Genomic DNA, 17,495 nt, shown 5'->3' on the forward strand with positions numbered 1-17,495 from the left:
AATAGTCTCATCCTATTTGTATATTTATATACAAAGTCAACTTATTGCCCCCCCCAACAATCTGGGTCCTCATTTTACCTACCTTATAAAGGATGGAAGGCTGAGTCAACCTTGGGCTTATTTATTTATATGAATAAATAAATAAATAAAGACTCGAGATCCATCCCACCCCTAAAAGGATCTAACAGTAAAGAATGCAATGATGAAGCAGTTAAAGCAAACTTTTTTTTTTTTGTCACAACAGTATACACAAACAAATGTCATAGATAAAACAGCATATCTTGAAGAATATATATATATATTGTTCCCTTTATTATATCCAATTAATATAGTTGATGCATAATTTTAATTATATATATATAATATTGATGTTTTATATGCCTGTGAACCGCCCTGAGTCCTTTGGGAGATAGGGCGGTATATAAATTCGAATAATAAATAAATAAATAAATAAATAAATAAATAAATAAATAAATAAATAAATAAATAAATAAATAAATAAATAAATAAAATAAATAAATATATATATATATAATTAAAATTATGCATCAACTATATTAATTGGATATAATAAAGGGAACAATAGGACAGGAACGGTAGGCACATTTGTGCTCTTATGCACACCCCTTATAGTCCTCTCAGGAATGGGGTGAGGTCAATAGTAGATAGTTTTTGGTTGAAGATTTTGGGATTTTGAGTAGAGACTATGGAGTCAGGTAATGAGTTCCAAGCATTAACAACTCTGTTACAGAAGTCATATTTTCTGCAATCAAGTTTGAAGTGATTGACATTTAGCTTGAATCTATTTTTTGCTCTTGTAATATTGCGACTGAAGCTGAAGTAGTCTTTTATAGGAAGGATATTTCAATAGATGATTTTGTGTGTTAAACACAGGTCATGTCGAAGTCGACGGAGTTGTAAGTTTTCTAATCCCAGGATTTCAAGTCTGTCGGTATAAGGTATTTTGTTGTTTTCGGAGGAGTGAAGAACTCTTCTAGCAAAATATTTCTGGACTCTTTCTATTGTATTTATGTCAGAGATGTGGTATGGGTTCCAGACGGATGAGCTGTATTCAAGAATAGGTCTGGCAAATATTTTGTATGCTCTAGTTAGTAGTGTAAAGTTTTTTGAAAAGAAGCTGCGTAAAATTAGGTTTACAACTCTTAGGGCCTTTTTTGCTATGTAGTTGCAGTGGGCTTTGGCACAGTCTTTAACACAGTCTTTAACAGTCTTTAACACAGTCTTCGGCTCAGTCTTTGTCAACAGCAATGGCTCATGCTCAACATTCCCTAGTCGTACCCAGTGGTGGGATTCAAGTAATTCAACAACCGGTTCTCTGCCCTTGTCTGTCCCACTCCTCCTCTGACGGCTGGGTCGGGGAAGTATGTATCAAGCATGGCCACAAAGCCTCTGCAGCTTTGCCAAAGTTCTGTCAGAGTTCTCAGGGCAGGCAGGAGTCCAAGATGTGACTTCAGCAACCAGATGAGACTTTCCCTGACTCAAGGAATGCCAAAAAGCAGATCCTTTATATAGGCCATGGGGTGTGGCTCCATGACTCAGCACTTATCCAGGCCTGCCCCTCCCTTCCTTTTGCTGACGTCGCCTCTCCATTCTCCGGAAGCATGAATCCGTCCACCTTCCAGCTGCCAGCAATTCCAGCTCGTGACTGGTTTCATGTTCCTCATGTTCACATGCTGTGGGGGAGGGGGTTATTTGCTCAGTTTCTCCGGGCATGGTGCCAGGACTGGGGGCTGAAGGCATGCCAGGCCATTCGTCTTGCTCGGTCTGTCCGGGCATGGTGCCAGGACTGGGGGCTGGAGGCATGCCAGGCCGTTCGTCTTCATTATCCGTCTCTGGCTGAGATAACAGGAGATGAGAGGGGCCCGGCTGCGGAGAGGGGGGCGGCCGAGGCACAACAACCCTAATGATTTCTTCCAATGACCAGTTTGCCAAACTGCTCACAAAGTTAACAACCGGTTCTCCCGAAGTGGTGCGAACTGGCTGAATCCCACCACTGGTCGTACCACTAATGATTACAATGATCTAACACAAATAGATTTCACAGAAGATAATGTTGAAAAGGCACTATGTAGACTGAAACCATCTCTATCTATTGGACCTGATGGACTATGTGCATACTTCTTAAAAAAAGATTTCCACTGTTATAGCAGAACCCCTAAGCATAATCTTTAAAAAATCTTTCAGGACCAGCTCCCTACCCAACCTATGGTCACTAGCCACGGTCATCCCTATCTTCAAACAGGGAGACCCCAGCCTAGTCGAAAATTACAGACCAATCTCTTTATGCTGTGTCACCTGCAAAGTCATGGAATCAATCATCAACCAATCCATCACCCTCCACCTAGAAACAAACAACCTACTCTCTCATAAACAATCTGGTTTCAGAAAAAAAATTATCCTGTAATGTACAACTTCTACACTGCAAAAACATATGGACTACAAATCTAGATCAGGGCAAAGCAATAGATGCAATTTACATAGACTTCTGTAAAGCCTTTGATTCAGTGATACATGACAAACTACTTCTAAAACTAAAATCCGACGGCAACTCCAGACCCCTCTATAATTGGATAACTGCGTTCCTGTCAAACAGGCAACAAGTGGTCAAAATAGGGAGCGCCCTATCAAAATCCTGCACCTGTTAATAGCGGTGTCTCCCAAGGAAGCGTCCTGAACCAACACTCTTCATACTATACATAAATGACCTTTGTGATCACATTATAAGTAACTGTGTTCTCTTCGCCGATGATGTAAAACTATTTAACACCACCACCAATGCTGCTACCCTTCAAAAAAAAAACTTGACTTTGTGTCGGAATGGTCAAAATCTTGGCAACTCCAAATCTCAACCAACAAATGCTCTGTCTTACACATCGGCAAAAAGAATCAGAACACAAAATACAAGCTAAGTGGACATGACTTGTAGATGACCCTCACTCTGTCAAGGACCTTGGAGTACCCATATCAAATGATCTAAGTGCCAAAGCCCACTGTAACAACATCGCCAAAAAGACATTAAAGGTTGTAAACCTAATCTTGTGTAGCTTCTTCTCCGGTAATATTACACTACAAACCAGAGCATACAAAACATTCGCTAGACCAATTCTCGAATACAGCTGATTGCTTATTTGTATCCTATGACTATCATTAAGTGTTGTACCTTATGATTCTTGATGAACGTATCTTTTCTTTTATGTACACGGAGAGCGTATGCACCAAAGACAAATTCCTTGTGTGTCCAATCACAGTTGGCCAATAAAATTTTTTATTCTATTCTATTCTATTCTATTCTATTTATTCAATTCATGCTTATACTATATATAAATTATCTAACATGTACTCAACAAATAAATAAATAAATAATAAATAACCCTAGTGAGATTCTTGGTGAAACACAACCACAAGTGACTCGAGAAAGCTAGAAACCACATCCCAGTCACCTGCAATTCTTCCGAGAGAGTGGTGGCTTTTCCAAGAGACTCAGCGACCATCTCCTGGGTCACAGGGAAGTTGGCCGGGATCTCCGTACACTTCTCAATCACCAAAGGGTTGACCCCATTCAGATACTGGTAGCCAAAGAAGGCGTCTTCTAGCCAGTGATCAGCAACGTACTCTGGAAATGAGAGAAAATCGAAAGCAAAAAAAAGAGATTGACTTTCTGACGGATTATGAAGATCTTGAAGGCCAGGCTGGACCATGAAGACTGGAGGATCTGGATGGAGAATTCTTGGAAGATGACAAACACTCTCTCCGTGCATTCTTGCTGAAGGGAAGAGGACATTATTTTAGGGAGACAACTGGGATCTCGTATCCAATTGGAGCCGGAATGCAATTGGGAGGAGCAAGAGCTCGGGATTTCCCTCACAATTAGAAGAGGAGAAGGTCTTGGAGGACCTGGAAGGGGGAGAAGGCCAAGTGCTCAGGTTTTAGGCCAAAGATCTGCTTCCAGAACTACAACCAGGTCAACCCGACAGGTCAAAGCTGCGGGTGTTACAACCGGCTGTCCTTTCACAACATTCAAGATGGCCGCCTCTCTTTTCCGGATAGTGGGACCTGCCTAGTCCTAGGCTCTGCACGTTCATTTTATCTTGGATGAATTCTGGGATTTTGTCTGTGTTGTGCAGAAAAAGAGCAGGGAGAGCTGGAGGTGGAACGAAATGCGTCATCAGCTTAGAATCATTACGTTGCCACAAATGATTCACGTCCAACTCCTGAATTCTGTTGACTCTTATCTGGCTCCGGTTTAGCACTGAACTTTAAACTGACTAGATTCTAGTCTGGTGCATAAGCAGGAGAGTTGAAGCTTTGAACTGCAACTTAACCTTATCCTCTGCACTAACATTAATCCAGTGGTGAAATGTAAAATTGGTTACTACCGGTTCTGTGGGCGTGGCTTGGGGGGGTGTCATGTGACTGGGTGGGCGTGGCCAACTTTTTTCTTTTACTTTTTTAAAGCAATTTTTTTACAACCGGTTCGGGTGAAAAAAAATGCTTTAAAAAAGTTTTTTAAAAAGGTTTCGACGATCACAGCTGTGCCGCACGATCGTCAGAACTTTTTTTAAAAAACTTTTTTAAAGCATTTTTTTCACTACCTAGTCGACGGAACCGGTAGTAAAAAAAATGCTTTTACAAAAAAAAAAAAAGGTTTCGAGGATAGCGCAGCACTGCTGTGATCGTCAGAACCCTTTTTAAAGCATTTTTTTTTTACTACCGGTTCGTCCAAACCAGAGCGAACCGGTATCATTAATCTAGTGATTAATGATACCGGTTGACTAGTTTAGTTGACTAGATTAATCCTGCATTAATCTAGTCAACTAAAGTTCGATACTCAGTAGATTAATGTTCCCCATAGCGGCTAGGGAATTCTGGGAGCTGAAATCCACACATCTTAAAACAGGCTGACTTTGGAATTCTAGGAGTTCAAATCCACTCATCATAAATAAAACTGGCTGGGGAATTTGGGGAGTTGAAGTCCACCCATCTTAAAGAAGGCTGGCTGGGGAATTCTGGGAGTTGAAGCCTACCTATTTTAAAGCAGGCTGGCTGGGGAATTCTGGGAGTTGAAGTCCACCCATCATAAATCAAACTGGCTGGGGAATTCTGGGGGTTGAAGTCCACCCATCGTAAATCAAACTGGCTAGGGAATTCTGGGAATTGAACTCTAACCATTGTAAATCAAACTGGCTGGGGAATTCTGGGAGTTGAAGTCTACCTATCTTAAAGCAGGCTGGTTGGGGAATTCTGGAAGTTGAAGTCCACCCATTGTAAATCAAACTAGGTGGGGAATTCTGGGAGTTGAAGTCCACCCATCATAAATCAAACTGGTTGGGGAATTCTGGGAGTTGAAGTCCACCCATTGTAAATCCAACTGGCTGGGGAATTCTGGGGGTTGAAGTCCACCCATTGTAAATCAAACTGGTTGGGGAATTCTGGGAGTTGAAGTCCACCCATCTTAAAAGCCCTTCAGTTCTGGAGCTCCATGCTCTGTACTCCAAAATAATCTTCATTAACCTCCTATTTCTTTCACGCACTTTAGCCAACCCTTAGATCCGTGGTCTTCCTTCCCGTATTTTCCCTTCTTTGTCCTTCTCCTCTGATACCAACCTGAAACCAAGGTCTTGTTGAACCAGAAAATCTTGCGGATGTCCTCCAGTCTTTTCCAGGAATGGTGGTAGTTCATTAAGCCTTTTAACCTGAACTCCAACCGCCTGAGGAGGAAAAGAGAAAGGGGAGAAGGACTGAGCCCGGATCACGCTTCAGCGGCCAAATCGGGGCGAACCATTTCCCTTCACAAGAGGATATAAGGATGAACGCAAAAGCTTCTCCTGCCAACTTTGGTGAGAGAGGTCTTGATGATTCTTCCATTAGGACGTCATGAGCCACTCCCTTCTACCACTGATAACGTTACCTAGTTGGGTCATGAAATGTCTGCAAGAAAACCACCAAGCTCGGAGAATATCAAGGACCCCACAGTCCTCTTCTTCCTCCCCCTCTCCTCCTCCTCCTCCTCCTTCCTGCTCCTCCCTAAATCCCACACTCCCTTCTAGCAGTGATGATATTACCTAGTTGGGTGTTGTGTCTGCGTCCCGCCGAGCCGGACCTCCTGCCAGAAAGTGACTTGGAAAGTGAGGGGGAAGGGCCATCAGGACTTACCTCAGGAGCACCAGCCTCCTGAGGTAAGGCCAGGTGGAGGAGATAACGAGGCCTCCGTCCCCTGACTCTTTCCTCCCCCCAGGCCACGCCTTCAGACCCAGCTGATGGCAATCAGGCCTGGCTAGACCCTAGGTTTCGTAGGCAGGAGAGGTGGGAACAACAGAAGCAGGGGTGGGGCAGGCCTAGGAAGTGCTGAGTCATGGAGCCACACTCCACAAGATATAAAACCAGCGAAGGCTGCTATGCCTCTTCGTAGCAGGGAAAATCAACTGCTTAACTAAGAGCTGAAGTACTGTTTGACTCATCGGCGTCGAGGGAGATAACAGAGACACTTGGCATACGCTCGCTATTTTGCTGCCAGAGCTGATAGCGCCGGCTAATTAAGCCATCGCTCGGATGGAGGCGAGGGGGAGACAGAACATTGGGTCATGAAATGTCTGCAAGAAAACCATCAAGCTCAGAGACCACCAAGGACCCCACAATCCTCCTCTTCCTCCTCCTGCTCCTCCCTAAATCCCAGTTCCCTTCTAGCACTGATGCTATTACCTAGTTGGGTCATGAAATGCCTGCAAGAAAACCACCGAGCTCAGAGACCACCAAGGGTTCCACAGTTCTCCACTTCCTCCTCCTCCACCTCCTTTTCCTCCTCTCCACAAACCCCCCTCCCTTCTAGCACTGATGATGTTCCCTAGTCGGGTCACGAAACGCCTGCAAAGAAAACCGCCCAGCTGAAGAGAGCGCAGGGGCCTCGCCAGCTCATCCCCGAGCTACCAAGCTTTCTGTGGTACTCACGTCAGTTTTGAACGCGCCATGAAGGTGCTTATCTTGGTCAAGGAGAACTTGATGTTCGTGTTCATCTCCTCGATGCTCTCCACCGCCACGCACCGGGGCAAGCCGGGAGCGAATTCAGCCCACCTTGGATTTCAAAAGGAGACACCCAATGCATTTTTTTTTTAAATTTATTTTTGTCACAACATTATATACAGGAACATATATTGAAAGGGAACAATAGGACAGGAACCGTAGGCACTTTTGTGCACTTATGCACGCCCCTTATAGTCCTCTTAGGAATGAGGTCAATAGTAGACGGTTTTTGGTTGAAGCTTTTAGGATTATGGGAAGAGACCACAGAGTCAGGTAGTGACTCTTACATATAGGAAAAAAGAACCCAAACACTAAGTACATACTAGATGGACATTACCTTACAGACGACCCCCATCCCGTTAAAGACCTTGGAGTTTTCATGTCAAATGATCTAAGTGCCAAAGCCCACTGCAACTACATAGCAAAAAAAGCTCTAAGAGTTGTAAACCTAATCTTGCGTAGCTTCTTTTTCAAAAACACCACACTACTAACCAGAGCATATAAAACATTTGCTAGACCAATTCTAGAATACAGCTCGCCTGTCTGGAACCCTCACCACATCTCTGACATCAATACAATTGAACGTGTCCAGAAATATTTTACAAGACTAGTTCTCCATTCCACTGAAAACAACAAAATACCTTATACCACCAGACTTGAAATCCTAGGCTTAGAAAACTTGGAACTCCGTCGCCTTCGACAGGACCTAAGCTTAACTCACAGAATCATCTATTGTAATGTCCTTCCTGTTAAAGACTACTTCAGCTTTAATTGCAATAATACTAGAGCAACTAATAGATTTAAACTTAACGTCCACCGCTTTAATCTAGATTGCAGAAAATATGACTTCTGTAACAGAATCATCAGCGCTTGGAATACCTTACCTGACTCTGTGGTCTCTTCCCATAATCCTAAAAGTTTTATCCAAAAACTTTCTACTATTGACCTCACCCCGTTCCTAAGAGGACCATAAGGGGCGTGCATAAGCGCACAAACGTGCCTACCGTTCCTGTCCTATTGTTTTTCTTTTCTTCTTCCTATATATATGCTTATACCTCCTTATATTTACTCATATATGTGTTTATATACTATATAATCTTTTTGTATTGTTGTGACAAAATAAATAAATAAATAAAAAAAACAGTGTGTTCCAAGTGTTAACAACTCTGTTACAGAAGTCATATTTTCTGCAATCAAGATTGAAGCGGTTAACATTAAGTTTGAATCTATTGTTTGCTCTTGCATTGTTGTGATTGAAACTGAAGTAGTCTTTAACAGGAAGGATATTGCAATAGATGTGTGTTAAACACAGGTCATGTCGGAGTCGGTGGAGTTCTAGGTTTTCTAAACCCAGGATTTCAAGTCTGGTGGGATAAGGTATTTTGTTGTATTCAGAGGAGTGGAGAACTCTTCTTGTAAAATATTTCTGGACACATTCAATTGTATTGATGTCAGAAATGTGGTGTGGGTTCCAGACAGGCGAGCTGTATTCAAGAATTGGTCTAGCAAATGTTTTGAATGCTCTGGTTAGTAGTGTAGAGATTTTGGAAAAGAAGCTACGCAAGATTAGGTTTACAACTCTTAGAGCCTTTTTTGCGATGTAGTTGCAGTGGGCTTTGGCACTTAGATCATCGGATACGAAATGATTTTACATTTTATATATTATTTTATAATTTTTTTAATTTTATAATTTATAAATATAATTTTTTTTTAAAAAAATTTAAATTTAAAAAATTTATTTTTTTCATTTGATAATTTAATTTTATAATTTATAGAATATTTTATAAATATTTTAGATATCATTTGCAGCATAGTTTTAATCGCAGCAATCACCATGAGGCCATGAGTGACTTTGACAGGGCCCCGTAAGGTAGTCCTCAACTTACGGCCACAAATTGGGACCAGAACCACCGCGGTTAAGTGAGTTGGTCATGAGGTGAGTTGTGCTTCATTTTACAACCATTTTTGCTGTGGCCACTAAGCGAATCGAGCTCCCACCCCCCACCCCCCGTTTGGTAAACTAGAACGGTCACAAAGGGAAATCACATATTCTCCGGGAAGCGCTACCACGATCATAAAGGTGACGACCAGCCATAGATTTGAGGACGGTCATAAATGCGAGGACTGCCCATAAGGGTGAAGAACAGTCACAAGGGCGAGGACGTGGCTTTTTTCAGCATCGTGGTAATTTTGAACTGTCGCTAAAGCTGAGGCAGTTTGTAAAACTCTTTTGTAAGTCGAGGAGTGTTAAGTTCAGTGGCCAATTTGTATATAAACAGAGAGGAAGCCTCACTCCCTTCTAATACTGATGATGTTACCTAGTTGGGTCCTGAAATGTCTGCGAGGGAAATAACCAAGTTCAGGCCAAATGCAAACATTTCTGCAACTTGGCATGGAGACAAATCAGCCATCCGCAGACACACAGAGATAAACCACATCTATAAACACCTGCTGAATGGTAATTTGCAAGACTATTTGCAGAGGGGAGGCCACGGTGTGTGTGTGTGTATGCGTGTGTTTGTGTGTGCGAGAGAGAGGGGGGAGGGAGGGAGGAAAAGAGAGGGAGAGAGAGATGGGGTGAGAGGGGGGAAGAGAGAGAGAGAGAGGGGGGGGGAGACAGAGAGAGAGGGAGAGATGGAGAGAGAGAGACACGGAGAGAGAGAGAAAGATGGAGGGGGAGAGAGACGGAGAGAGAGAGAGATAGACAAAGAGAGGGAGAGAGGGAGAGAGAGAAAGAGATGGAGAGACATAGAGAGATGGAGAGAGAAAGAGACAGTGTGTGTGAGAGAGAGATATGGAGAGAAAGATGGAGAGAGAGAGAGATGGAGAGAGATGGAGAGAGAGAGAGAGAGAGAGAGAGAGAGAGAGAGAGAGAGAAATAGACGGAGAGAGAGACAGAGAGAGAGAGAGATGGAGAGAGAGATGGAGAGAGAGAGAGATAGACGGAGAGGGAGAGATGGAGAGAGAGACGGCGAGAAAGAGAGAGAAAGAGATGGAGATATATATATATATATATAGACGGGGAGAGAGAGAGAGATGGAGAGAGAGAGAGAGAGAGAAAGAGAGAAAGAGATGGAGAGACAGACAGAGATATAGATGGAAAGAGAGAGAGAAAGAGACAGAGAGAGATACAGATGGGGAGAGAGAGAGATGGAGAGAGAGTGAGAGAGAGATGGGGAGAGAGAGAGATAAACAGACGGAGAGAGAGATATGAAGAGAGAGATGGAGAGAGAGAGAGAGACAGAGAGAGAGAGAAAGAGATGAAGAGACAGAGATATAGATATAGACGGGGAGAGAGAGAGAGATGGAGAGAGAAAGAGACAGTGTGTGTGTAAGAGAGATGGAGAGAAAGATGGAGAGAGAGAGATGGAGAGAGATGGAGAGAGAAATAGACGAGAGAGAGAGAGAGAGAGAGAGAGAGAAATGAGAGAGAGAGAGATGGAGAGAGAGAGGAGAGATGGAGAGAGAGAGAGAGAGAGAAGAGATGGAGAGACAGACAGAGATATAGATGGAAAGAGAGAGAAAGAGACAAAGAGATACAGACAGGAGAGAGAGAGATGGAGAGAGAGAGAGTGAGAGAGAGATGGGGAGAGAGAGAGAAAAATAGACGGAGAGAGATATGAAGAGAGAGATGGAGAGAGAGAGATAGCGAGAGAAAGAGACAGAGAGAGAGAGAAAGAGATGAAGAGACAGAGATATAGATATAGACGGGGAGAGAGAGAGAGATGGAGAGAGAAAGAGACAGTGTGTGTGAGAGAGAGATGGAGAGAAAGATGGAGAGAGAGAGAGATGGAGAGATGAGAGAGAGAGAAATAGACGGAGAGAGAGAGAGAGAGAGAGATGGAGAGAGATGGAGAGAGAGAGAGATAAACAGACGGAGAGAGAGAGATGGAGAGAGAGAGAGAGAGAGAAAGAGATGGAGAGACAGACAGAGATATAGATGGAAGAGAGAGAAAGAGACAAAGAGATACAGACGGGAGAGAGAGAGATGGAGAGAGAGAGAGTGAGAGAGAGGGGAGAGAGAGAGAGAAATAGACGGAGAGAGAGATATGAAGAGAGAGATGGAGAGAGAGAGATAGCGAGAGAAAGAGACAGAGAGAGAGAGAGAGAGATGAAGAGACAGAGATATAGATATAGACGGGGGGAGAGAGAGAGAGAGATGGAGAGAGAAAGAGACAGTGTGTGTGTAAGAGAGAGATGGAGAGAAAGATGGAGAGAGAGAGAGATGGAGAGAGATGGAGAGAGAGAGAAATAGACGGAGAGAGAGACAGAGAGAGAGAGATGGAGAGAGAGATGGAGAGAGAGAGAGATAAATACACGGAGAGAGAGAGATGGAGAGAGAGAGAGAGAGAGAGAAAGAGATGGAGAGACAGACAGAGATATAGATGGAAAGAGAGAGAGAAAGAGACAAAGAGATACAGACAGGGAGAGAGAGAGATGGAGAGAGAGAGAGTGTGAGAGAGAGATGGGGAGAGAGAGAGAAAAATAGACGGAGAGAGAGATATGAAGAGAGAGATGGAGAGAGAAAGATAGTGAGAGAAAGAGACAGAGAGAGAGAGAAAGAGATGAAGAGACAGAGATATAGACGGGGGGAAAGAGAGAGAGATGGAGAGAGAAAGACAGAGAGAAAATGTGTGCAGGCCTCAGTAGAAAAGGGATGGTTAGAAAAAGGTTTCAGGAAGCCTTACCTGTAGGTGTCCTGCCTGTTTCTCAGCTCTTCCGTCCTGTGTCTCAGTAGGCAGGCGTTCTCGCCGTCATCACAGATCAATTTGCCTGGGAGAGATTAAACGAAAGGAAAATGTCCTGGGCACTGGATTCAAATTGCGCGTGCCTTTCTCCCAGAGTTCATGGATCTACCGGCAAAGGGCAAACCGAGCAAACGCGGCCATGGTTGGGCGTTTGACACAGGCTCAAAATGCATTTTTCCACCTCCTCTTCTTTCTTTCCACAATTCTTCACTATAACCGTTTTCCTATCTCTTCTACCAACCAGATATTACGGGCAAACATTTATTGCTTATTCTTCGTGCTCCGCTAAACTTTTTATTTCTAAACTTATACCCTACTGTTTCATAGTAAATTGCTTTTCCAGGCAGCGAAGCTATTTATACTCTTATATTTTTATTATCCGACTAATCGTAAAATACAATAGCATTAAATAACGTGATCATACGAGACCTAAGAGCGGAGGTAAATTTCCAGGATAGTAAATAGGAACAGCTGTCAGTTATAGATTGTTGATTGTAGATTTAAATGGACCTACAGCGTATGTAAAATCTGGCATTAAAATGTAGTATGTATATTTGCCCACCGGCCAGCCATTTTTTGCCTCTACACATCCCATTTTGGGGCCCTTTTTTTTGGGCCCATTTTCAGAGCATTTTTCAGCCAATTTTTGGCCAATTTTTTTTAAAAAAACAACAACTTGAAAAAGCCTCAAAAAAAGGCCAAAAAAAAGCCTCAAAAATGGGCCATAAAAAGCCTCAAAAATGGGCCAAAAAAAGCCTTGAAAACAAGCTGAAAAAAAGCCTCAAAAAAGGCCAAAAAAAGCCTTGGAAAAAAATGGGCCTTAAAAACGGGCTGAAAAGAGCCTTCAAAATGGGCCAATAAAAGCCAAAAAAAAAAAAAGACTGGAAAAGGCACAAAAAAGGCCCAAAATGAGGTGTGCGGAGGCCTGTATTCAAGGCTTTTTTTTTTGAACCAATTAAAAATAATGGGCTGAAAAAAAGCCTCAAAAATGGGCTGAAAAAAGCCAAAGAAACCCCTCAAAAACAGGCCAAGAAAAGCCTTGAAAAATTGGGCCAAAAAAAGCCTCAGAAATGGGCCGAAAAAAGCCTTCAAAATGAACCAAAAAAAGCCTTGAAAAAATGGGCCAAAAAAAGCCTGGAAAAAATGGGCCAAAAAAAGCCTGGAAAACAGTCTGAAAAAAGCCTCAAAAACGGGCCGAAAAAAAGCCTCAAAAATGGGCCAAAAAAGCCTCAAAAACGGGCCGAAAAAAAGCCTCAAAAATGGGCCCAAAAAGGCTGGAAAAAGCCCCAAAAAAGCCCCAAAATGGGGTGCGCGGAGGCCAAAAATAATTTTTTGTTGTTGATTTCTTCTAAATTTAGGTGCGTCTTATAGTCCGAAAAATACAGTCGGATGTTGCGTGTTTTCTATCCAGATCAGGCCACATAACCGTAATCCAGTCCAAGCCAGTCCTCCTGCAGCCCTCTGCTGGCCGAAAACGGGCCCCGTGGAGGCCCCACGCAGCCCGTTTTAGCCGGCACAGGCATCGCAGGAGGCGATCTTTCGTTATTTCCAGATCAGCTCCGCGGGCCAGATTTAAGTACCCTGCAGACCGGATGCGGCCGACGGGCCTCGAGTTTGACACCCCTGGACTGGATGATCTCACCTGTGCCCTCTCTCAGCTCCAGGGGCTGGTCGTCCTCGATCCATCGGTAGCAAGGAAAATGGAAATTTTGGCCATCCGGGGTGGTCAGCTGGACGAAGTCGCAAAACCACGAATCTTCTGGGAAAAATTGATAGGGTTCCTTATGGAGCCGGATGAAAAGCAGGGGACCCAGGTCACGATCGCTCGAGATTTCATAGTCATCCACCTACGGAAAGAAGCAAATCCGTTGCAGGGAAGGAAAGCACGACCTGTTGTGGTCGCCAAAACGAAAGGAATTACGGGAAAAGTCATGGAGTAGAGAGCCAGCTAGGCTAAGGACACCTCGCTGTGGTGGCTCGGACAGGGGACAGATGTGAACTGTCCTCGCCTTACGACCATTCGTTTAGTGACCATTCCAAATGAGGACACTCTAAAAAGAGACTCGTGACCGTTTTTTCACTCTTATAACGTTACGAGTGTTTTTCACACTTACAACCGTTGCTGCATCTCCACGATCACGGGGTCAAAATTCAGCCTCTTGGCCACTTGACTCACATTTATGACGGTCGCAGTGTCTCGGGAGGGGGGTTGTCACGAAATACCCCCTTTGGCAGCCTTCCGTCGAGCAAAGTCAACAGGGAAGTCGGATTTGCTCAACATCTGTGCGACTTAACTTAGTGACCGCAATGCTTCCCTTAACAACCGTGGCCAGAAATGTCGTACAACGGAATCAAGTTCCTTTAACAGCTGTCTCACTTAGCAACAGGAATCCCGGGCCCGATTGCGGTTGTACATCGAGGCCTACCCGTATTTAGATGCCCGTACCAAGTTTGAATATGATGTTTTTTGCCTCTTTTGCCCAAAACGTTTTGGGCTCGGAAAAATAATAATAATAAATAGATAAATACCAAGCTCTGTGAGCTTCTGTGACCAACGAGATTGTAAAACCTGGGGAGGGAGGGAACCACTGTTTTGCTCAGCAGCAGACATTTGGGTTTGATTGTGGTCGTAAGTCGAGGACCACCTATATACCCACTTTCCCAGGAAATAAGACCTATCCCGAAAATAAGCCCTAGCATGTTTTTATGTGTGCGCCTAATATAAGCCCTACCCCCAAAATAAACCCTACTTAAGAGCCTGCGCAGGGGACGTGGTGGCTCAGGGACTAGGACGTTGAGCTTGTCGATTGAAAGGTCGGCAGCTCAGCAGTTCGAATCCCTAGTGCTGCCGTGTAACGGAGTGAGCTCCTGTTACTTGTCCCAGCTTCTGCCAACCTAGCAGTTTCGAAAGCACGTAAAAATGCAAGTAGAAAAAATAGGGACCACCTTGGTAGGAAGTTAACAGCGTTTCTGTGCGCCTTTGGCGTTGAGTCATGCCGGCCACATGACCACGGAGATGTCTTCGGACAGCGCTGACTCTTCGGCTTTGAAACGGAGATGAGCACCGCCCCCTAGAGTCGGCAACGACTAGCACGTATGTGCGAGGGGAACCTTTACCTTTAAGAGCGTGCGCAGCCGGCCGGGCGCCGATTTCACTGGTTGCTCGTGGTGCCGCAGCCACGAGACGAGGTGGGGGTGGTGATGGAGCCGCCCCATGTGTCCCACATCTGCTTATCTCAGTTTCCCTGCAGCCATGCCATCCACGCCCCGACAGCTACCTCGTGGCACCCACGTGCAGCAGCAGGAGCCCACGTGACCGCCAGCGCACTTCTGCTCGCTTGCGGGCGCAATGGAGCAGGAGGCCAAGCAGTGTGCTGGTGCTGTGGCCGCGAGGCGAGCCAGGTGTCGGGGAGTGGATGGCCCTGAGATAAGCCAGTGCGGGGCATTTGGGGCCGTTCCACTCACCCCCGCATCGCCTCATGGCAACAATACTGGAACAACGCTCGGCCGCCTGCTCCACTGCAGAAGGGGGCCAGTGGCCACTCAGGGTCCTGATGGATGGGGCTGTCGGAGCCGCCACTGCGAGGTAAGGCAAGTGTCGGGGCATGGATGGTCTGCCTGCGGGGCCCTGAGGTAAGCCGGTGTGGAGTGCACGGGGAAACTCCACTGGCGCGACGTGTGGCCTTCTGCTCCGCCGAGTACAAGCAGAAGTGAAGGGGAAAAGTGGGGGGGCGGGAATATTCCCGTTTGGATTATTGCAATGCTCTCTACATGGGGCTGCCCTTGAAGTGCATCCGGAGGCTGCAGCTAGTCCAGAATGCAGCTGCGCGGGTAATAGTGGGAGCAACCCGTTGCTCCCATGTAACACCAATCCTGTGCAGTTTGCACTGGCTTCCTGTGGTCTTTCGGGTGCGCTTTAAGATTTTGGTTACCACCTTTAAAGCGCTCCATGGCTTAGGGCCCGGGTACTTACGGGACCGCCTGCTGTTACCCTATGCCTCCCACCGACCCGTACGCTCTCACAGAGAGGGCCTTCTCAGGGTGCCGTCCGCCAGACAATGTCGGCTGGCGGCCCCCAGGGGCAGGGCCTTCTCTGTGGGAGCTCCTACGCTTTGGAACGAACTTCCCCCTGGTTTACGTCAAGTGCCTGATCTTCGGACTTTTCGCCGTGAGCTGAAAACGCATCTATTTATTCAAGCGGGACTGGCCTAATTAAATTTTAATCCGGGGTTATTTATATTTTAGGGTTTTTCAACTATTTTAAATGTTTTACATGTTTTAAATTTTTGGCCATTTTGTAATATGTTTGTTTTAGTCTTGTTTTAATGTATATATTGCGCTTTTTATTTGGCTGTACACCGCCCTGAGTCCTTCGGGAGAAGGGCGGTATAAAAATCGAATAAATAAATAAATAAATAAATAAATAAATAAATAAATAAATAAATAAATAAATAAATAAATAAATAAATAAATAAATAAATAAATAAATAAATAAATAAAAATAAATAAATAAGACATCCCCAAAAATAAGCCCTAGTACTTTTTTTCGGACCCAAAAGAAAATAAGACCCAGTCTTATTTTCTGAAAAACACGGATAAGAGAGCCACCAAGCCGTGACCCTCGCAAGGACAATTGCAAGCGGGAAACTGGCAAAGACTAAAAATGGCTTCTTCGCCCAATCCCTGCCCCCCCCCACCTCCATCCCCTTGAGCCACGGGTGCAATTCTCTCACCGCCCCGGGGATGAAGTCTTTCCCGGTCTTATCCAAGAGCTGCCTGGGGCTCTCCCCCTTTAAGCCCACCAGGGTGATGGAAACGGAGTCGAAGGTGCCCGAACCCCAAAGTTTCCCGGTAGCGACGCGAACTTTGTACACCAAGGGTGAAGGGGCTTCCGGGCAGGACCGAGTGCTCTGCTGTCTCCAAAAATTCTTCTTTTCCTGTTTCGAAGAAGAAAAGGAAGATCAGTGATAGCAAGGTCAGAATTTGGGGGAAAAAAGGAAAAAAAGACAGTGAATTTTGTTCCTATATGTCCTGGAATATTCTCCTTAAATATGGGTAGTCCTCGAATTACAACCACAACCGAGCCCCCAAAGTTCTGTTACTAAGCGAGACAGTTGTCAAGGGAACTTGGCCCCATTTCGCAATCTTTCTTGCCACCGTTGTTAAGTGAATCACTTCAGCCCTTAAGTCAGTAACAAACAAACAAACAAAAAAACCCCACTCCCAAGTCACTTTTTCTCAGCGCCGATCTAACTTCGGACAGTCACTAAGCGAACCGTCGTACGTCAAGGACTATCTCTACACGTTCGCTTTGGGTAGACCCGAGCCATGATTAAAAAGCCAAGCAGGGTTGCGGCCGGTTCGATTTGGTACGGAAGGATACCAAGACAATAAGGGTTGTACGTTGAGGACTACCCACCTGCTGTGACTTACTTAATGACCAACAGTCGTCGTAAATCGAGGACTGTCTTGGTTTTTTTGCAAAAGAACCCCAAAGCCACAGATTAACATTACCCTCGTTTCTCTTTGCAAACCAGCGGCTTTTCCTAATAACGGGAAACCACATCCTTGAATTCCTGGGAATCCGGCGATTCTATTCTGCCTCGTTCGGTTCAAATCGGGGTTGTTTAAAAAAGCCAATTTTCTCCAAGCGTCCCCACTGTAGCCTGCCAAAAAAAAAAAAGGGGTGGGTGCGTGTGTCATTTTTCA

The 17,495-nt window shown here is 44.8% G+C and overlaps 1 protein-coding gene across 1 annotated transcript in view; it reads right to left on the reverse strand.

Annotated features, from left to right (window-relative positions):
• The window catches only part of LOC131196700 (polyunsaturated fatty acid lipoxygenase ALOX15B-like), a 63,067-nt gene that overhangs the window by 25,023 nt on the left and 20,549 nt on the right, over positions 1 to 17,495 (reverse strand). The window contains exons 5-11 of the mRNA XM_058179836.1: positions 17,301 to 17,452; positions 16,520 to 16,723; positions 13,429 to 13,633; positions 11,727 to 11,811; positions 6,967 to 7,089; positions 5,626 to 5,729; positions 3,462 to 3,634 (exon numbers count right to left, since the gene is read on the reverse strand). Of these exons, the coding sequence (XP_058035819.1) occupies positions 3,462 to 3,634; positions 5,626 to 5,729; positions 6,967 to 7,089; positions 11,727 to 11,811; positions 13,429 to 13,633; positions 16,520 to 16,723; positions 17,301 to 17,452 (1,046 nt within the window). The remainder of the gene's footprint in view (positions 1 to 3,461; positions 3,635 to 5,625; positions 5,730 to 6,966; positions 7,090 to 11,726; positions 11,812 to 13,428; positions 13,634 to 16,519; positions 16,724 to 17,300; positions 17,453 to 17,495) is intronic.

The sequence above is a fragment of the Ahaetulla prasina genome, chromosome 4 (assembly GCF_028640845.1).
Source record: "Ahaetulla prasina isolate Xishuangbanna chromosome 4, ASM2864084v1, whole genome shotgun sequence".
Classification (NCBI taxonomy): Eukaryota; Metazoa; Chordata; class Lepidosauria; order Squamata; family Colubridae; genus Ahaetulla; species Ahaetulla prasina.